The sequence below is a fragment of the Carassius carassius genome, chromosome 10 (assembly GCF_963082965.1).
Source record: "Carassius carassius chromosome 10, fCarCar2.1, whole genome shotgun sequence".
Taxonomy (NCBI): domain Eukaryota; kingdom Metazoa; phylum Chordata; class Actinopteri; order Cypriniformes; family Cyprinidae; genus Carassius; species Carassius carassius.
Window position 1 is genome coordinate 11,337,927 of NC_081764.1, and position 22,178 is coordinate 11,360,104.

Sequence of the window (22,178 nt, forward strand, 5' to 3'; positions counted from 1 at the left end):
AATATTATGATTCCCATTAATTATTAATATGCAAAGATGAGTTTACACAATGCGAGAACAAAATGCTGTATTTGCATAAGGCAGGGGTCAAATATTAGTAACAGCCCCAGCTCTTACTTCGATGGAGACGGGATGGAGAGCGGATTTCGATGGGGAGACTCGATTTGTCACCACAAGGGCTCAGCTTTGATTCGCTGTTCCCTAGTAACGCGGTCCGCTGTAGTGATTGGCTGACTCGAGGGTCAAGGAAACGGGAAGAGCACAGGTTGCGTGTTCTGGGTTACTTTCTGGGGAGGGTGTCAGTCACGAAGCGCTACTATAGCGGCTGATCCAGACTTTCGTTCAGAAACGCTTGGCAGTCACCACCACAGGAGGGGCGCGCTGACATATCGCAAGACTGTTCCTTCATAAATGGGGTGCTTCTTCTCCAAATCAAGGAGAAAATCTCCTAAAAAAGACTCTGCTTTGCCCGCTGGAGACAAGAGCGCTACGAGCAATGACCTCCTCGACTCCAACAACACTGCGCTGGGCAGCAACAGCAACCAGGAGGCTCCAAAGCAGTACAGTTGGGATAAACGAGAAAAGGTACGTCCCTGCGTTATAACCACAGATCTATATAAATCAGTGATTAGAACCCGTTTTTGTGCATTAGACTGCACTACACAGTATATTATGTTGCACAATCGCTTTAGGAATCATACAGAATGAACTTCAAACAGTCCATCTGAAATAGATGACGTTAGTGTTTATGTGCGTTAGCTCAACTCGCCTTGTTAAAGCCATTTTTTTTTTGGAATTCACAACATGCGTAATCAGCGATGGGTTTGGCTCCTCTTGTTAAGTGTTTCGGAGTGCTTTCCATTTGTCCTTTCGACTGACCATCGACACGAAAGTCTGTCTGCGGTTATATGTTTTCAAATGCTATGGTAAATTATAGACAGATCTTATTATCGGCTTAAAGTCAGGGTACGTAAATTGTTTGCCTGGCGCTTGGCCAGATAACGCTGTGTTCAGGATTAGCCCATAAGTGGTGTCGCCATCAACATGTATGACAGTGTATCAGAGGGAGGAAGAGAGGGAGTAATCAGGGTGGGGTGTGTGTCTGCAAAACCGAGCTTTGATAGCATTTAAATGTCCGGAAGTATGAATCTATTATTGCCCTGGTCGATGCTTTCAAGTGCAGACTGAAGGGCAATGAATGCACGAGACAAGTCCAACTGTTTATCAGTTTTCTCTTATGGTCTGTCAAAGACAGTGTCTGATCTGATGGATTAGACTAGTATTTCTAAACCAGGGGTCAAGGCCCACTAGAGGGCCTCAGCAATCTTCCAATTGGCCCCACAAGTATATATTTTTAAGTATTTATATAAAAAATAATCAAACTTGAAAGCATCGTTTACTTTGTGGTCCTAAACTCTGGCTGGGGATTAGCATTTTCAAGACATGGGTTAATTTGAAAGTTTTCTACCTGTTTTAGATTTAAGTATAAATTGAAGTCTTTGGGTAAATTTTGGCTTGAAGTGAAAATTCACCCTATATATTTTCTAATTACATGCTATATGTTTTATTAGAATGACAATTGATGCATAGAACCAAGCCCCCACTTTACTTTTTTCTATAATCATTTACTCTCTTAAAGACATCAAAATAGAGTAGAACAGATTTGTTGCTACTTCGGGGAAGTCATGGTGGAAGTTGTGGCTTAATGGTTAGAGAGTTTGACTCCTAACGCTAAGGTTGTGGGTTCGAGTCTCGGGCCGGCAATACCAAGACTAAGGTGCCCTTGAGCTAGGCACTGAACCCCCAACTGCTCCCCGGGTGCCGCAGCATAAATGAGTGCCCACTGCTGTGTGGGTGGTGTGTGTGTGTGTGTGTGTGTGTGTGTGTGTGTGTGTGTGTGCACACTTTGGATGGGTTAAATGCAGAGCACAGGAAAAACACTGAAACATTAATAGCAATTTGAAAGTCATTCTCACAGCAAAATGCACATACCACATTGAAGGTGGAGAATTTAAGAATATTACTAAAGTTAAGGTTGCTTTCTAAGAAGTGTGAACTATCAATCAGAGGGGAGAAGGTATGTAGTATATTGTGTACAACAGGTTTTTTTTTTATAATATTATACAGTCGGTTTAATATACTAAAAATAAACACACATTGTGAGGGAGGGGACATCCTGTTACTAGAGTGTGAAGGGAACCAGAGAGCAAAGATATCAGATAATGGTTTTATTGCTTTTTGAAGTTCTCCATTTATTAACATTTGCACATTTTTATGCAGGTTGACCCGAAAGACTTCATGCTGACAGGCCTAAAGAATGAGACAGTGGGCCGCTTGCCAAGCAAACTCAATGGCCAGCAGTTTGTCATTCAGGATTGTGAGAACTGTAACATCTACGTATTCGACCATTCGGCGACTATTACCATTGACGACTGTGTGAACTGCCATATTATGTTAGGTCCAGTCAAAGGCAGCGTGTTCTTCAGAGACTGCAAAGATATCAAGTGTGTGGTGGCCTGCCAGCAGTTCCGCACCAGAGATTGCAAGAAAATGGATGTCTTTTTGTGCTGCGCCACCCAACCCATCATTGAGTCTTCAACAGGCATGAAGTTTGGCTGCTACCAGTACTACTACCCCGAGCTGGCTTTCCACTTTAAAGACGCAGGCCTCAGCATCTTTAACAACAACTGGAGTAATATTCATGACTTCACACCTGTCTCTGGAGAGACCAATTGGAGTCTCCTACCAGAAGATGCTGTTGTTGTGGAGTATATGCCTCTACCTGATCCTGAGTCAGAATTCAAGTCTGTGAGAATCTCTACTGAAGCAAATCGGAGCATAGTGCCCCTGACCAAAGGAGGGCGCCGTACCGAGAGCGAAGAATCCTGTCTGTTCGTCTTTTTTGCTGGAGACTACACAACTGCTAACGCCCGCAAGCTCATTGATGAGGTTAGAACTCATTTGATAGTTTCAGAGTTGATGGTGTAGAATTGTCATTTATGGTTCCAACAATAGGTGATCTAGAAATTGACGTCAAGTGCGGCATATTTGTGACCCTGGACCACAAAACTAGTCTTAAGTCGCTGGGGTATATTTTTAGCAATAGCAAAAAAAATATTGCATGGGTCAAAATCATCTAGTTTCCTTTTATGCTAAAAATCATTGGGATATTAAGTAAAGATCATGTTCCATGAAGATATTTTGTAAATTTTCTACAGTAAATGTATCAAAACTTAATTTTTGATTAGTAATATGCATTGCTAAGATTTCGTCTGGACAACTTCAAATGTATTTGAACATCAAAGGTATTTGATATCTCAGTATTTTGCTTGTTTTTGCACCCTCAGATTCCAGATTTTCAAATAGTTGTATCTCAGCCAAATATCGTCTGATCCTAGTAACCTCAAAGGAAAGCTTATTTATTCAGCTTTCAGATGATGTATACATCTAAATTTGAAAGGAGAAGACTGGTTTTGTGGTCCAGGGTCACACTTGTTCATTTTTAAATTTTATACGTGTTACATTCTTGAGGTTTCTCAACCTGGAAGTTCATCAGAATGAGTCAACATTTCCTGAATTTGCACCCCCCCCCCCCCCAAACAAAAAGTTTTGTGTTTATTACACAGTTTAACATCTAATTGAAAAATGTTGTTCAGGAAGTTTTTCTTGTTTTTTTGGGGGGAAATGAAATCTTTCAGCATTCTTCAGTTACACCACCTATATTAATAGAAAAGGGGATGTATACTATTTCCCACTTTACTTACATTTGAAACTTTTATCTGTCTTTTTCTGCTAGAGATGTTACCTGTGTATGATTATCTTGACCTTTAGGCTCCAAAAAGTGTCAATATTGGTTCTAGTGTGCTTTTTTATTTTTATACTTGCAGAAAGTTGTGTGACTGACCGGAAGTGACTGAGTGTCTGAAAATATTTTAGGTTGTGGGCATCTTTACTGTTTGTTCTAGTATTTTGTTACCAAAAGCAGGATGGGCTCAACAGGAAGGGCTCCGCTGCATACTTTTAAAGGTCTGATTTGACAATTCACAGTATATTATCTGCAGTTAACAAATCCTTTTCAAATGACATGAAACACTTTTATGCAGAATGCAAGAAAAATTATAATAATCATTCTGTACCTGAAAGAACAACTTATGTGGTATTCATTCAGGCATTTTGTTCAGATATCTACCCATTATTTAAAATGTTTGATCCATGAAGTATTATACTGTAAAATCATTTTAGAACAGTAACACAGGAAACATTCATATTATTGCATATTATAAAATATTATAAAAAGTGAACCATTCACATTAACAAAACAAATGTGCTGTAAAAAAGAAAATTCAGTTGATTTCATGTGGGTTTAAACTACAGCTATATATATATATATATATATATATATATATATATATATATATATATATATATATAAATATATATATATATATAGTATTATACTGTAAAATCATTTTAGAACAGTAACACAGGAAACATTCATATTATTGCATATTATAAAATATTATAAAAAGTGAACCATTCACATTAACAAAACAAATGTGCTGTAAAAAAGAAAATTCAGTTGATTTCATGTGGGTTTAAACTACAGCTATATATATATATATATATATATATATATATATATATATATATATATATATATATCATGTAGTTTTACCTAAACTATCCTTGCCCTCTGCAATGTGTGGTTAAAAGCAAATCATTAAAGCAAATACATTTATGCATTTAGCAAAAGTGACTTACAGTGCATTTAGGCTATACTTTTTTTTATCAGTATGTGTGTTCCCTGGGAATTGAACCCTTAACCTTTTGCGCTAATGCAATGCTCTACCACTGAACCACAGGAACTCAAATAATGAAAATATGTGGAAATATGTGAGTAAAAGACAGAAATAAACTATTCGCAATCATGCATTTGACCTTTTTGTTACTGACTTCTTGTAGAAATCAATAACTTTATAGTGGTGATCATTTAGTTTTATTTTTACGGTTCTCAAATCTCATTTTAAACACACACACAGAAATCCCGGCCTGTTCACCAATGCATAACCAAGCGAATTCGCGAAAACCTTGAATTTTGTAACCTTTAACTTTTCTTGATCCACGTAAATGCAGACGACCGCCAAAGGCTTTGTCCTAATTCAGACCAAAGAGGTTTCCATGCGCCCTGAGGATGTGAACCGAGTGTTCCAGAACAATGCAGAAACCCTCACTGAGTGGATCACCAAAGGTTCAGTAATGTATTGTGTTACACCAAATAACAACATGTACAGCCTCTTGTAAATAGTTGCAAATATAAATGTCTCTTCTAACACACTGATCAATGTTCCTGCAGGTCCAGTGGTAGCCCTCGAGCTGAATGGAGATGGTGTGGTGGAGGCGTGTCAATCCATTGCCAATGAAGTGTTCAATGGGAATAAGGTAAATATAAGAGGAAACTGTTACTTCTAAAGTCTGTTTATTAATGATTTGCTCTGATCATCTAAAGCGTTTCATGCTATCTGCTGCTTTTCCTGCAGCTGTTTGTTTCTGAGAGCAAAGAAACATCTTCACGTGATGTCGACAACTTTTTCAACTTTGCTGACATGCAGATGGGACTGTGAAACTGGCACAAAGGAGCACCTCAAATTAATGTGGGTTTATATTTGTTTGGTTTTGTCAATTTTGTAATTTCAGTGAATTGGAATTACTTAATATGTGATGCCACTGATATCTCAACCCTTTAGGGGTTATATAACCACTATTTTAACAGACATTTTTGCTCTGTGATCTGACAATTTTACATTTTCATGCCAATGAAAGAGGCATATAGATGGTCAGTTAGGGTTTTGGAACCAATCATGAAGGCAAAGTGCCTTTAGATAAAGAACAAAAAATCGAGAACTGGAACTTTAGTCTAATCAAATATTGCTGTGGACAATTTATCACTTATGCTAAAAATAATAAATTTGATTATATAGATATTTATTTAATTGTTTTTCCCTAAATGTATAGCTGGAAATTGTGTTTTATTCTCCTTTGCTTGTATACATGTCATTTAGTCCTTTAGTTTGTGTGTAGATAGCTAGATAGCTGTAAAAAAAGATATTTGTCAAATGCCAGAAAACATGAATTGTTGAATATATACACACACACACACACAGACACATACACATACACATACACACACATACATACATAGCCATGTTTTATTTTCTTGTTAGCATGGCTTTTGACTTTTTCTTCAGTATTTTTTTTATTGTTGTAAACAAATGACATTAGTTCTCCTTATATGTTTTTAAGGTAACACTGTTCTAAAAAGAATGTAAAAAAGATGATCTGATATGTTGAATGTACTACTAAAAGGAGCTTTAGTTGTCTCCTTTACAACTGCTCTATTTTTGTAGGAACATTTTGGCAAGCACAATTTTTTTTATTATTTCGAAACGGTTCTTATTTGTATGAGACAGTTTTGTAGAATTGAATATAAGCTGTGATTTGCCAATACATTCATTTTAGTCAACAGTTACGTGTCATCTCTTTTTATCTGCAAATAGACACAAAGATAAATTAATTAAGACATATCAATTGGTGCAAATATTTTTGTGAGTTGAGTACATGTATGCTTACAGAGATTTTGAGTTACTGTAAAAGTCTGGTTGTTAAAAAACATGAATGTCAGTTTGAATGAAACATTATTTAGACTTTTAATGAAGAGGTCAAGAGGTACTTACTTATCATTTGCCTAGTGCTGAGACAGAGTGTTCCTAGTTAACACTGAGGAACACTGGGCATTGAAATGCTTGTGATGAGGCTCAGACATAGGACATACATAAATAACAGGGCCATACATAAATAATCAATTGGAAAACATGAAAAATACACAAATATAGACATAAGTGGAGGGCACTGAGATATTAAAGAGCCACGTGCTGTTTCACAGGCAGAACAACAGACAAAGACAGAGCAATAAATACAAATAAATGGCAGTAACAGATACTGAGGTACTGATAGATCAGTTTCCAAAGTGTCAGTGTACGTTTTGGCAGAAAGTGCTGGTCATTCACCCTCCCCCTCCCTACAATCCCTCGAGACTCGAACCCATAACCAGTCGGACTTGTAACCCAAAGGTCACGGGTTCAAGTCTGTAACTTGACTCAAGGGCATCTTGTTTGTGGTATGGAAGCTGGAAGAAAGGCCTGTTCATTCACTTACATTACAACTCCTGCTGGTTCCAATGACCTTCATGTTACAAGTCCAACTCTCTAGCCACTAGGCCACAACTGTTACTTTTATGTAATTTTTTTAAGAATATTTAATTTTGTACTTTTCAAACAAATTGTTCATGCATTGCAAACTACAGATAATATAAAAGTGTGTCTACATCACAGTCCTCTACAGTGGCAATTAAAAGATGTTTAACTACCTCTGAAAGAAGTACCGTATGCTAAACAGTTCATTCTCCACTGGTGCTCTCAGTTAGTAGGGCCATGAATCGGGCGGAGTTTAGGACCCAGCGCTCGGTGGTACAATAGAGCTGTTGTGTCGTGGTGAGACTGGAGAGGGTGATTTCTGCCTTTGGGATATTGACAGTGGGATAGAAAAGGAAAAAAATCACGAAAATACGAGTATTTGTCGCATCTCTGGACTGCTGACTTGAAGACGGCCTCGCGGAGTCTACCGCCTTGTGCGACCGTCCCGTAACACTGAATTTTCGGATGTAAGGTAAGGGTGCAGCACGAACAATACTGCTCGTGTGTTCACACAGGGCTCAGTGTGCCAGTTATATCCAGGCAGCGGGGCCTGCTGCGATCCAGAGCAGGGTTTTACGTTCGTGTTAGACCACTGGGACAATATTGGTTGCAGCGATAACATTATGCGTGCGTTAATGTTTGCGGTCACGCACATAATGTTGTTATATACACGCAGGAAGCGTTATTATAGCGCTAGACGGTTTTGTAGTTACTGTAGAGCTCGAGTTTGGCGCCAAGGCCGTCAGAAACTCTCGCGCGTGCAGCAATGGAGGACATGAATGCTCACACAGATACAGTAGAGATATTGAGTGAGACTTCACTGTAATGCATTGCTAGGTTTACCCTTCCGTTCTTTATTTAGCTGTGTGAACTTGCAGAGTTGGTCTGTTTACTCAGCATGGGAATAACTTGAGTGGGAAATAGTCATAACAACACACGGGCTCGTTAAACATTTATTTTCGTTGCATCATGCTTTTAGCTTTACAGAGGCGACGTGAAGTTGGTGAATGGTCATTGGATTGTTGCATAAATGCACTTATATATTTATTCGCTGGATTTTGTCTCCCACTTTTTTATGTTATGAATATGAACCGTGTAATGAAACCGCTAACTTTTATATTTAAAGCCTTGTGAAAAGTATTTGGCTTCCTCGCTCGGTAAAGTACATAAATGCTAAGCCAGTAGCGCAATTCGACCGACAGAGCGAATAAGTGTCTACTGCACTCTGAAAAATATAATATATAATTGAGTTTTAATTCTGAAGCAGTACGAGCACAGTGTTACACAGTCTGGAGCGGAAGTACTGTTGTTGGAATGCGGGTCGGGAATGCCCTCCTCGAGTTTCCGTTTCCTGCTCACTTCTTCCCGCGAAATCCCTGGCCCCAGGCTTTAATCTGTAAACTTTTAGTCTATGGTTAATTTAAAATAATTTAAACATTTAAGGTACTTAGTAATATTATTATATAATGTTATATATAAATGTTGGGGTTAGTAACTTTTAACTAGCTTTTCGAAGATAAGTTTTATAGTGCATTTAATAGTCACTAAATGAAGGTTTGCTGGTTCTCTAGGCCAGTGTGGGGTGAGGTGAAGTAGTGGCCACTAGCTGGAGTCTTGAATTATTTCACTAAAGAGATTTGTTTATAGAATATATAATTCAGAACCCTTATTTTTAAGACTGTAGCATCATTTTAATTGTGCATGGTCATATGGACGGACTGACTCAAATGAGAAAATGAACAAAAATTAATCAGCAGTTTCTTGTTTACAAATAAAGTCTCCCAATTTGTTCATATCTTTCATAAACAAGATGCCTTCGTTAATTCCATTCACGCAAATATATATTTTTAGTGCTGCTCTCTGTTTCGTAATACTCGTTCATTCAGTGAAGAGACATGCTTTCAGTAGGTCAACCAAATATTTCTCTGTACTCAAACTATTGGTTCACACTGCAGTCAGCCTTTGAAAGCAGTAAATGAAGTAAAAATAAAAGGCAGTGCAAGGAAGTCAACAATAACATCTAAAAGATTTGTTCACTAAACACCATTGCTTTAATCTGTATAATTCTTAATGGTCAATTTCAACACAAAAAAACATACACAGGAGAGAAATGAAATTTTAAAGATCATTTCTGCAGTGCATTTCTAATAAGAGTCAGTCAATGAGATTGCTTGTTGGCACACTAGGCCTGTGTGGGGTTGAAGTAGCTCTCAGTAAACGCTGATCTGTTATGACGCTTTTCCACTGCGTGATACGACTCGGCTCAGTACAGCACGGCATCGCTCGGATTGGTTTGCGTTTCCACTGTAGATTAGGGCTGTCAACGAATATTCTAAATTCGAATATGTATTCGAATAGTTTAAAAAAAAAACGAATTTCGAAGGTGAAAATTAATATTCGAATAAAAAGAAAAATGTGGAAAAAAAGGCCCGCGGTAGTAGAGGCGTGGTTGTCTGCTTTGCGAGTGGGCGCGCTAGCGCGCCTGAGGGTTCAGGGACAGGTCACAGCCTCACAGGAGTCGCACTGTCTGGCACAGCATCACTAGCCATGTTTCCATCAACTTGTCAATCGAATTATTATTGGAGTCAGCAAAACCACCGTGCACCGGTGTGTTTACGCCATGTGCAATGCCATACGAACGAGGATGATGCGAAAATATATATACCTACCTGGAGTGGATGAGGCGCATGATATCTCGCTGCGTAACTCCAGAGCGCACCTTGTGCCACAGGTGTAATGCGCAATAGACGGGACTCACGTCCCGATTAGACCCCCTGCTGAAGGCTAAATGGATTTTGTCAATAGAAAGGGCTGGCCATCAATCGTACTACAGGCTGTGGTAGACGATAGTTGCATCATAAGGGACATTTGTGTCGGCACTCCCGGTAGTGTAAAATAGCCGTTATATTTATATATACACCCAAATGAGCTTGGCATAATGTGTGGAACTCCAGCTAAACAGTCACGTCTTGACACTTAACGTTACTTTGCATCGCCCGCCGCAAGCACTTTCTCTGCAACATGACAAGAGGCCATAACGGATCAAATAATTTCGTTCATTTTTAAGGACATGAGACCGATCAGTATCGCGGATGGGGCACGCTTCGGGGAGTTCTGTCAAGCAACGATCCGAGGTTTGATTATTTATCGTTTCATGTCAAGGAAAAGTTCCATGTTTACCACAGCACAGCTCGCTCGGAGCTTTCAATGTCAGTTCTATATGCTGTAAAACTTCAATTAATATTTTAATAATATTTGTTTCAATCACTGAATGAAGCCTGCTATATTTGGGACAACTGTCGCGACCTTAAATTGCTTGCACAAAAATTTGTTTGTTCATTTAAACCATTATGCGCAGAGAACGTGAGGGTGAGAGAGCGTGAGGTCTGCAGTCTTGGCCATTAGTTGATTTCCTTGTTTTTGTGTAGGTACTACGTTGTCATATATGTTTAAACTTAAATAGACTATCTATACAAGTAGTTATGTCTCTTTGTATTATTTTTGCCTGTTATTGACGTAATGCGCGTCATTGACATTGTTCGAATATTCGTGTATTTTTTAGAGGGAATATTCGAACGTCAATTTTGAGCAATTTTGACAGCCCTACTGCAGATAAGTGCCACTTTAAAGTGGGGGGCTTTTTTCATTCTTCATGGCCAAAGTGGAAGTGACTTAAACTGTAATTTGCCAACCTGTCGCTAGGGGCTGGCTGTTAAAGGGAGTCAATCCCATAGACTCTGCATGTTAAAATGCCCAAATTTACAGCTGGAAAAAATTAGTTTACAGCCTGTTTCAAAAAATTATTTTGGTCTATATAACAAATTTTGCCCTTCATGACAACTGTGAGGGGGGTGAATTTTTTTTTATAACTCATCCGTTTAAATTATATTAAGTCTTAAAGTTCTGCATAATTAAGGATGTGGTCACTTGAGTGACAGGTGGATTGTTGCTGCTGATATTGCTGTCGAGCTAGGTGGGCGTGGCTTCAGCAACTAGCTCCCGCCTTTTTGCCCATTATCGATTATCCGGGAGTTAGGGCTGGGCGGTATATCGAGTTTGTATGATAAATCGATATACAGTAGTCTGATAATATAGCGAGGACACAGACTGTGCTGCTGTGGAGAAAGTGCTTAATCAAATTTGTTTCTTACATGTTACAAGCTTCATATTAAGGCCTTTAAAAACTGGTAAGCCATAGTTTATCATTTCGTTTTGCAGTAGTTTAAGCAGCTCAGCCCGTCATATGCTCAGACAGAAAGGGTGCGTGTGCCTCTGACTGAGACACAGGCTACTCGCGCTGTTTAATGTGTTTGAGATGTTCTGTCTGCCTGAATCTATAACTTACATATCACAGGTATATCCTCCATCTGTAAATGTTAGAAAGCCATGGAAATATAAAAAATTTTCTGTCAGAAGTGCATGAGCCTTCTGTTCTGGGATTCTCTGCTAAACTTCAGTGAATGAGCACCACCTCGCGCATGCACGCCTAACAGACAGAGCTCAATTAAATAGGAGCGCTATAATTATAATCACACAAGACTGTTTTTATGATAGCACTGACTGTAAAGAGACTGCAGTGGAATAATCAAAATAACCTAACACAATTCTGTGCTTTTGTTCTCATTTTCATTTTTAGTTTAGTGAATTTAACTTCTGCTTTAAAAGACTTATTTTTGTTTTTAGATTGTAATGTTACAATGTTAGAATAAAATGATATTATAATCCTTTTTTGCACATAATATAATATTCGTTACATTAACTTTATTTGTTTTCATAGCCTTTAATATGTATTGTTTTGTTGGACAACATTGGGCGGTAAGTGAAAAAAAAAAAAGAGATTTTTTTTTTTTTTAATTCAAATACAAAAACGAACATGCAGAGATACATATTGGATATCGCAAATCAGCAAATAAATACAGAGATTATTTTTTTCCCAATATCTCCCAGCCCTACCGGGAGAGACGTACGGCGATGTGCTGCCAAGATGGCGATGGCCCGCTCCGCCTACTTTGAGCTTCAAAAATGCTCCTCAGAAAACTACTGATTACGTCACTGAAACAATGTCCATGTTTTTATACAGTCTATGGTGTTGCCCCACCAAGCTCTCGCGGGATCCACTCCTCTGCTATCAAAGAGCAGAACGTCTGTACTTCCTCAACAGACCACGAAACCAAATAGTTCAAACCGGCAAGTTCAGTGACAGGTAGTGTCGATTCACTCTGGCCAATCCATGATCATCAGAGTTTACATGTCACGTTTTGGTAATGGCATGGTTTACTTGGAACCTAAACTGAGGTATTACTAAAAAAGAAGTACCAGGTACTGTACCCAGTGATTTCCCCCAAACCCCCTCCCCCCCAAAAGTGAATGCTACCATGCAGTGGAAAAGCAGCATTAGTGTTGGGGTGTGGGGTGGGCTGTCTGGGCAAAGATTGTGCTTTATCATGCCGCAGTAGGAGTGCGGGTTGGTTTTAGAACTGTGTCATTTTGTCTTGCCATTTTGTACCACAAACCAAGGCCACCCAGATTAGATAGTTTCCCTTTTCAACAAACGTGTAATCTGACTTCAAACCTTTCAAATTTGAGAAAAGCCCTCTATTTGCGTTCTTAATAAGTATTGATTGACAGTCTCGTTTACAGATCAATTACACAATGCTGACTCATTCTAGGGGAATTTGGTGACTTTTCTATGATACTACAAAACTAATTTTTTTATATTATGATCGATAAGGCCCAACTTCAAATTAAGAATGTGGTGAGCAAGTCACACCAATCTTTTTAAGTCTCATTTGTGCTTCCTTTAAAAACATTCACACTATTTATTCGAGAATATGTGTGTCAGAAGCAGATGTTTCTGTCTGTGTTTGAAAGTTCGGTTACTGTCACAAATGTGGCTTTAGATCCACATCAAAAGTCCTTCATGGAGCATTGAAAAGGCACACTGAGTTATGTTAACCAAGTGAGGTGTTGGGACAAAGTTTACTACTATTGTTGCGACAAAATAGACAACTGCTCCTTAAACACAAGACAGTGGTTGTCCAAGAGCTGTCTCTGCACAGAAATGACACAACATCAAAATGCTGTTTGTAAAATCAAATGTTTGAAAACATTTTGGGCAGTAAAGTAAGTTTATTTATTTTAGGTTTTTTTATGTTTTTGAAAGCAGTCTCTTACACTCACTAAGACTGCATTTATTAAAAAAAATAATAATAATAAGATTTCTTCTTCTTATTATTATCAATATTGTCTCTTTTGATAATTTGAATGCATTTTTGTTGAGTAAAACTATAAATTTCTATCAAAAGAAATTACATTTTTAAACAATGGCGTATGCAAATCATGAATATTCAATATATTGTCCAGATTATGCTTTAATATGATTAATATGATTATGATTAAACAGGGTGACAGTGTTTTTTTTTTTTTTTCCTGTAGACTACCATGTCAGAACAGAACAGCAGTAGTTTAGTTTAGTTACAGGACAGGCATTTTCTCTCCCTGAATCCTTCATGCCTGAATTACCAATTCTCTCTTTTTCTTTAAACTAAGGAGGAAGTTTTTTAAGGATTAGTGAAATAACCTTAACAGGAATATCATTACTTCTAGTAATTTGCCTTGCTTGTAAGTTGTGCTTTTTAAGATGTGTCCTTACATAGTTTGCTCCAAGTGAGCTTGGTTAATATTTATTTAAGGAGGCCTCTCAGTCAGGTATTGGAGCATAATAAATCACAGTGCATGCTGTGCTTTGCTGGCTGTCTATCACCCTCCACCGCCTGTTTTACCAGCCCAAGTTTTGTGAGTAGTATGTGTTCACTCATGTTTTGTTCTCTGTTTTCAGGCATGAGCGAAAGCCAGAAGAAGTACAGCAGAGGAAAACAGTAGCATGCTCTTTGAATTTATGGTGAGTGGAAAAACTGCTCAGTGAAAGGAAAGACCTTTAAAGCCGCCCTCTAATGGTAACAACATCTATTTCAGGGTACTGAATGATTACTATGTTCATGTGTCATATTTACATAGTACTTTAATTTATGTAAAAACCCATCAAATGTATAATGCCACATTACTGTTTAGGAACGAAATGTAATAAACCTGTAGTGAACTTATATTGGTCTACATAGTAACAATTAAAAAATAATAATAAATTAAAATATAAACATGTTCTTTGTAAAGTAAATGCAAATTAGAATTATATGATGTTCCTGGAATTGTTATTTTCTTTGATATGCACCAAAATAACAACACATGTTAACAAAGAGATTTTTTTCTATAATGTGAAAACAGCTCTGTTTTTTCCATGTAACTGAAATAGAGCTGTAGCTATCGAATATTTTAGTAATCGAGTATTCTACCAAAAATTCCATCGATTAATCGAGTAATCGGATAAAATGTGTTTTTGCTTAATTAAAGTGCAAAATTAATTATGCAAGACAAAATAAGACTACTGGGTCTCTTAGAATTAACAACTAAGTTTCCTTTTTTGGAAAATAATATATATATTTTTTTAAATGCATAGAATGCAATGCATACATCAAAAATAAACATTTAATTATTACCCATTGTTTCTCGGTCTGTACTTGTACTGTGAACAATGACAATAAAGTTGACAGATGAATTAAGTTAATTTAAGTGCCATTCAATTGGGGTTTTAAATAAAGCATTTTATGAGATGCACATTAAACACATAAAACATTAATTTAATTTCTTTTAATTATTGAAAATTAACTTTAACTTTTTGGTAAACAAAGGGGATTTACTATAAAAAATAAAACATGGAAGAAATGTTGTGTGATTAAACCTTAAAAAAAATTGCATTTTTTTTTAAGTAGTAGGCTATGTAAATTCTGCTGAACAATAGTCTTTAACCGGACTTTTATTTTGACGGGTTGACGTACCTTTACAGTTCTGTGTATGTGATGCTTTTTTTTACTGTCTATGATGTGAAGTGACGCTAGTTTTACTCAAATCAAACGGTCAAATGCTAATAAAGTGACTGTAAGAGCAGTTCTGGAGATGTTGTTCATGTGTTCACGTCCTTATTTAGTGAGACAGCAGACGCTGAAATCACCGGAGCGTCACGCGCGCTTCAGTGTGTGTGATAAAGGAAGACGCGCTTCTGCTCCATTCATTAACACAGACACGCAGAACATGCAGGATTCATATTTAAACAGATTGAGCTTAATATTTTCCAGCTTAATATTTACAGATATTAGTCCATATCGTGATTTCATGTAAGTGCAATGACCTATTTTTGAGTAATTCATTCAAAATTTGGCAAATTCCGTGCCATTCCGCGTTAAACTGTAAATTCCGTAAATTCCCTCCATGTTTTCTGCATCGCGGAAATCATAGGGCCCTAGTTGTGGTATGCCAGCTCTATCTTGCAATGGACACACGCCACGACGTTCTCTTTACGTTTGCCCGCGCACTCAAATCAAAACACTGCTGACTCCTTGCAGTATGCGATCTCGGACACAGCGCTTGTCTCCTTCCGCTTTGTGGGTCACATAAACGTGTTGTCACATTAAAAAAATCATTGCGAAAGAACCTGACGTGAGATTTAAAATAAATTAAAAGAGGTTTCGAGGCAGAGGAATTTGCCTCGATCATTTTTTGTAATCGAGTTACTCGAGGAATCGTTTCAGCCCTAAACTGAAAGCATTGTGCCTAAATGCTTTAAGCAGAAATCGGTTGAGCCGAAGATGTGTTTTAGTTGTACTACTCTCTTTCATTGCAGGATACATCAGGATGAAACGACTCAGGACTTCAAGCAGCAGTGACAGTTCAGACAATGAGAGTGAGTAAAATGAGCATTAAAAAATGTAACTTTTATACAGAACAAAGATGTTTTATTCTCGGCTCACTCATGTGTTTTTTCATAAAGGTCCCTCGACATCCTTTACCTCTAACAAGTATGGAAGCAAACCAGGCACCCCCGCCTCTGCTCAGAAGAAACCAGCAGAGGTAAACTTGTTTTAAAACCCTTGATTTTTATCACCAGCCCTATAAATGAGGCTTTTCTACAATAAAATTAGTTTTATCACTCATTAAGGATACTTCTCTCTCTTTAGGTGTTCAGAAAAGACTTGATCAGTGCAATGAAGCTTCCAGATTCTCACCATATTTCTCCTGATGATTATTACCTGTTGGCGGACACATGGAAGCAGGAATGGGAAAAGGGTGTACAAGTACTCGCTAGTCCAGACACTATCCCTCAGCCCTCTGTGAGGTATGTCACTTGCTGGTAAAAACAGGTTTTTGGACATGTACCATCTTGCATGTGTCTTAAGTTGTTTTGTGTGTGTGTGTGTGTGTGTGTGGTGTGTAGGATAATAGCAGAGAAGCCAAAGGCGGTCCTTTTCACCAAACCAAGGAAATATATTCAGTGCTGGAGTCAGGACTCTACGGAGACGGGTTATGTCAACTTCAAGGACCTGGCGGAAGCTATGTGTAGATACGACCTTGATGATATGGATCTATACTGGCTCCAGCAGCTCAACACAGAGCTTGGGGTGATGGGTAAGAGAGGAGATGCTTGTAAAAGCTTCCCCGTAAGATTCCCTGTGAGAAATGTAACATTTTGGACGTTGCATTTAGGTGATGGGCCAGTGGATGAGTTGACGATGGAGCGGGTGATGGAGGCACTGGAGAGACAGTGCCATGACAACATGAACCACGCCATCGAGACCGAGGAAGGGTTGGGAATCGAGTACGACGAGGATGTCATCTGTGATGTGTGTCGATCACCTGACAGCGAGGAGGGCAATGACATGGTTTTTTGTGACAAGTGTAACATTTGTGTGCACCAGGTGAGATCTTTGTTGCTGTCACGAAATACATTTCTCAAAACTTTTTTTTGTGTAACTATACCGTATATGATCTATATACTTTTGTAGTAAAATATTGCTGTAGTATATTATTGTAAGGCAAGGCAAGTTAATTGATATAGCACATTTCATACACAATGGTAATTCTAAGTGCTCAACAATAAAAAAAGATTGAAAATAATCATAAAATAATCACAACAGATGCATAAGAAATACGAATAACAATAAAAGCAAAGAATAAAACTGATCAAATTTGATTTAAAATGCATTTATTGTAGTAAGCATCGTAAGCTAGAAGAAGATAACTTTATCGTAAAACTCATCACACTCATATTCTGTTGTAGGCCTGCTATGGCATTGTGAAAGTGCCACATGGGAACTGGTTGTGTAGGACTTGTGTTCTTGGCATCAATCCCCAGTGCCTTCTGTGTCCTAAAAGTGGGGGCGCGATGAAGGCCACCAGGGCGGGCACTAAATGGGCTCATGTAAGCTGTGCCCTCTGGATTCCAGAGGTGAGTTGTCTGTCACAAAGATGGAGTTACACCTGCATTATTGTAATGATTGTATGCTCTTAATGTCGTTTCATTAATAATATCATGAAATTGAGCTCACTTTCCTCTGTCAGCATATTTGTTAGTTTTAATTAAGCATATCATTCAGTTAACAGGTATGGACTTAAAGCCACAAAACTGCAGTTTTGAGTTTATGGGGTCTTTTAAAGAAAATGTATTTGCCTTTAGGTGAGCATTGCATGCCCAGAGAGAATGGAACCCATCACCAAAGTGTCTCATATTCCTCCCAGTCGCTGGTCACTCATCTGCAGTCTCTGTAAACTCAAGACTGGAGCCTGTATACAGGTAATGCTGTATAGTGCTTGAGCATTTCCTCTGATTAACTGGGTTGCAACAATTACTCTGTAATATTAATGTCAGTTTGAAAATGAATTATTATTGCTTGGTGCTTAGTTGGATATAAGAAATTGGAAGAAAACTCAAATCATTTTTACATTACAAGAAAATGAGTGTGGTATAATGTATAATGGTATAATATTAATTGTATTTAATTTAAATTATCAAGCAAGTAGTGATATCTTTGAATAAATCATAAAAAAAAATTTAGTGTATTTTAAAAAATGGTCTTCTTAAAATCTGTAAGCTGCTTTTATTGTAACATTAGTATTTGAAACCTTTTTGGTGTGCAATATATAGCATACAATTTTCATTATTAGGTATATTTCCGGGTTTCCGCAGGCCTTAAAAATGTCTTAAATTGGAGCAGAAAGTCTTAAATTCTAAAGGGCATGCATTAAATGTTGCATGCACTGCAAAAATAATATCCTTCTCAGTATTTTTGTCTCGTTTTCCAAATATCAAGGCGTCTGTAAATCAAGATACATGTACTTGAGATGCAAAATTAACAGCTACACAATATCTTGTTTTCCAAGAAATTGAACGAAATTGAGTTTGTTTAAAACAAGAAAAAATATATTTGTCGATGGAGTATGAAAATTTGTTCTCGAGTCAGCTAGGTGATATTTTTACTTTTTAGTTATAAACTCCATTTGGCTCAGTTTCACAGAAAACAAGACTTGTCATTTTGCTTAAGTAAATGTGTCTTGATCTATTAATCTTTAGGCATTTGTACTGGAAAACAAGACAAAAATACTGATGAAGGACATTTACAGATTAGAAAGTATAGTTATAATTGGGGAGCAAAGATATTGAAGCCCTAAGCTTTTTTTTTTTTTTAATGAATTGAAAAGTAACGAAGATTAGTAAATCTTGACTCTAGTTTTGTCTTCCAGACTGATGTTTTTTAACACTGTCTCTAATCTTCCAGTGTTCGGTTAAGAACTGCACCATCCCTTTCCACGTCACTTGTGCTTTTGAACACAACCTGAAGATGAAGACCATCCTGGATGAAGGTGACGAGGTCAAGTTCAAATCCTACTGCCTGAAGCATAGTAAACCCAAAGCTGGAGAAGCAGGCTTGAGTCCTGTCTGTCATAAACCTCCAACTGAGACAGAGAAACTGGGATTGAGGGCCCAGAAGCTTCAGGAGCTGGAGGAGGAGTTCTACACACTCGTTCATCCTGAGGATGTGGCCCAAGACCTTGGACTGCCAATCGGCCTGCTGGATTTTGTCTTTCAGTACTGGAAGATGAAGAGGAAAAGCAACTTCAACAAGGCCCTGCTGCCACCTAAAGAAGAGGAAGAGAACCTGCTATTGCAGCCACAGGAGGACAGCATCCATACACGAATGCGCATGTTCATGCACCTGCGGCAGGACCTGGAGAGGGTATGTACTCCCATCATCATGGATGAGATCTTTTTAAAGACATAGATCAGAATGTTCAACTAGCTGTCCAACAACTGGAGTTGTTTTTTTGTTGCTGTGAGCAATTTTCCCTGCATTCCCCGTTCAGTTGGTTTATGTACACTACCAATCAAAAGTTTATACAGTCTGTAAGCTTTATTAATGTTTTGGAAAGAAGTATTTTATGCTCACCAAGACTGAATTTATCTGAACAAAAATATAGTAAAAACATTGATTTGGTTAAATATTTGTACGATTTCTATTTTAATCCATTTAAAAAAAAATAATATGGTTTAATAGAATGTTTAAAAAAATAAGAATTTTTGAAATGTAATTTTTTGTAACACTGTCAAGTGTATTTATTGTTTACTTTACAATTCATCCTTTACGAAAAATTTTTTTTTTTAAATTACCACAAATGGTAGTGTAAATGCATGCTTAAACCATTAGTATCATGTAGGGAGTTTTTGATGTTATGATCCTAATCCTCGTTTTTTCAGGTGAGAAACTTATGCTACATGGTGAGTCGAAGAGAGAAACTGAAGCTGTCCCAGAGTAAAGTTCAGGAGCAGATTTTCAATCTACATGTCAAACTCATTAACCAAGAGTTATCTGCAGGTAATTCACTTTTTTTGTACTTATTATTTATTTTGTTTTGTGCATTTTCTTTTCTTTTTGTTTTTATTCATTTATTCATTTGTAGGGTTTTTTTGTAGCTTGGAGTTAAAATGTACTCCTATTTAGTAAAAAATACATTTAATAAAAAATACATTTAAAATAATTGTATTTCATATTTTAAAAGTAGTTAAATTACTTAACATTTTTCACTTTGAACTCTACACTTCTTTCCATGACATTCCAGCACCACTGAACAATTGACTAACTTCTACTTTTGTTGGTAGGGCTTCCAGCGTCCTCTTCATTAGAGAACTTATTGTTCCAGCCTCCTAGGATAACCCTAAAACTCAAAATGCCCAAAGTGTCACTTGGCAATGGCAAAACCAGCTCTAAATCGGTTAATGGTCCCCTGTGCCCCGATAACAGTGGTAACGTATATGATATTGGTGAGGGAGGCATTGGTCAGGGCAAACCGCAACTCCATCTTGGACGAATAAGGATAGAGGAGCGTGCCAATGGTCTCGTACCAGCATCCATCTACATACGACGAGATGGTGGGACCCCCCCATTGGTCGTGAAGCAATCTGGCAAACCTTCAGCTCTGCATGCTGCCCTCCATGGTCAGTCGTCCAATAGGAAAGGCAAAACTGAACCAGAGAAAAACCACCAATTGAAATCCAATGGCATTATGGACAAGCCTGTACTCCAAAGAGACACTTCCTGCCAGACGCCCACTGAAAAGGACACATGCAGTGAGATTTCAGGGAAAAGTCAGTCAGGTGGATTCCACAAAACATCTCTTGAACAATTCAGTCGATCCCTCAAGAAGGCCACTGTCAGTTTAGTACGGACTGAGGATCTTCGGGCCTTTGAGAAGAATGCTCGCAAGTCCTCCGGATTCTCCAAACCAGTTTCTAATGAGCGGCCACTAGGGGGCAGCAAACCATACCAGGAGAGCGACGGTTACTGTCCCGATGCAGAGCTTAGTGACTCTGAGCCCGAGGCTAAAGGGAAGTGCCGGCAGGGAGGGAGGGGGAAAAACCAGAGAGGACCAGCTGGAGGCTACGTCAAGTCTGCCAGCCGGGCAAAACTGTCTTTTGGCTCTAGGACGTCAGTGCAAAGGTGACAATCTTCAAAAGCATTAAAAACCTCTCTAACCTACTGCCACAAGTTACCATTGTCCTCTGGCGGTAATCAAAAGTGCCAGATTCTGTTTTCCTCTGTTGAGGATCAGCCGATGGGTTTTAGTGCAGTGTGCCAAAATGCTCTCTCTGGCAGATTGCAGAGGTGCAAGTGATTGGTCTATTTTTATGTTATATATCACTGTGTCTCTCTAACCAGCCATAGGGTTTCTACTGCACTTGGACTCTACTACAGTAGGTTTTATGAGCCGTCAAGCAGTGTTTCTGTACATAAAAGGAACCTCTCTTTTTAGACTGTACATAGTAGTTTCTGTTAAGATGTGAAGAACATTGAAATGCTTTCCACTGACTGAAACGCTATCACAATTTCTTACTGATATGCTTATGCAAATAAATAAAGGCTTAAGAACTCTGGTCTGACAAATCATGTTGGTTTGATTGTTGTGAGGTGCTGATGTCTGTCAGGACTGCTTCTTTGCCTAATTTTTTTTCCTCTGTTCTTCCATTCTTCATGTGAATTCAGTCTGAGTTATTTAAAAAAAAATTATTTGATCTTTCAAACTGTTTGATGCCACTCAGCAAACAGCTTGAAAGATCAAAGACATTTTTATTTTTAAATAACTCAAGACTGGATTCGCATGAAAGAAGAAAGTCATATACACCTAGGATGACTTCAAGGTGAGTAATTTATGGGCTAATTTTCATTTTTGGGTGAACTTACCCTTTAACTTGCTTCAGTTTGAAATATTTAGCTGAGCAGTGTAACATTCAATATTGCTGCCCAGAATCATTTCAGATTCACTTAAATATTAATATGAATAGATAATAATGCGGAGTACCACTGTCATCTGATGTTCTTTTCGAGCTTAACCAGCTCATCTTTGGACTCAACTGATCTGCTGTTAGTTGAAGGGCTGCTGTGTCAGCTGCTCCAGGACTTCAGTGCTGCCTAAGGCTTATTATACTTATTATCTAGTGTTAAACCAGCGCAGCACCTGCTCTTCAAAGAGAAATATAAAACAAACATC

The 22,178-nt window shown here is 38.0% G+C and overlaps 2 protein-coding genes across 3 annotated transcripts; both read left to right on the forward strand.

Annotated features, from left to right (window-relative positions):
- Positions 1–212: 212 nt before the first annotated feature.
- On the forward strand, positions 213–6,079 carry LOC132151786 (protein XRP2-like). Its single transcript, XM_059560148.1, has 5 exons — positions 213–585; positions 2,281–2,949; positions 5,134–5,248; positions 5,354–5,439; positions 5,538–6,079. Exons 1-5 carry the CDS (start codon positions 412–414, stop codon positions 5,619–5,621), a joined length of 1,128 nt encoding a protein of 375 aa, XP_059416131.1. The 5' UTR covers positions 213–411; the 3' UTR covers positions 5,622–6,079.
- A 1,410-nt stretch (positions 6,080–7,489) lies between these two features.
- LOC132151787 (protein Jade-3-like) lies at positions 7,490–21,574 on the forward strand. Of its 2 annotated transcripts, none has more exons than XM_059560150.1 (12): positions 7,490–7,722; positions 14,089–14,206; positions 15,985–16,044; positions 16,132–16,211; positions 16,319–16,476; positions 16,576–16,766; positions 16,845–17,056; positions 17,419–17,586; positions 17,815–17,931; positions 18,914–19,372; positions 19,891–20,008; positions 20,293–21,574. In XM_059560150.1, exons 3-12 carry the CDS (start codon positions 15,996–15,998, stop codon positions 21,132–21,134), a joined length of 2,394 nt encoding a protein of 797 aa, XP_059416133.1. In that variant the 5' UTR covers positions 7,490–7,722; positions 14,089–14,206; positions 15,985–15,995; the 3' UTR covers positions 21,135–21,574. The 2 variants fall into 2 exon arrangements, with proteins under 2 accessions (XP_059416133.1, XP_059416132.1); XM_059560149.1 differs by having other exon boundaries at positions 7,491–7,722; positions 14,089–14,151.
- Positions 21,575–22,178: the final 604 nt, after the last annotated feature.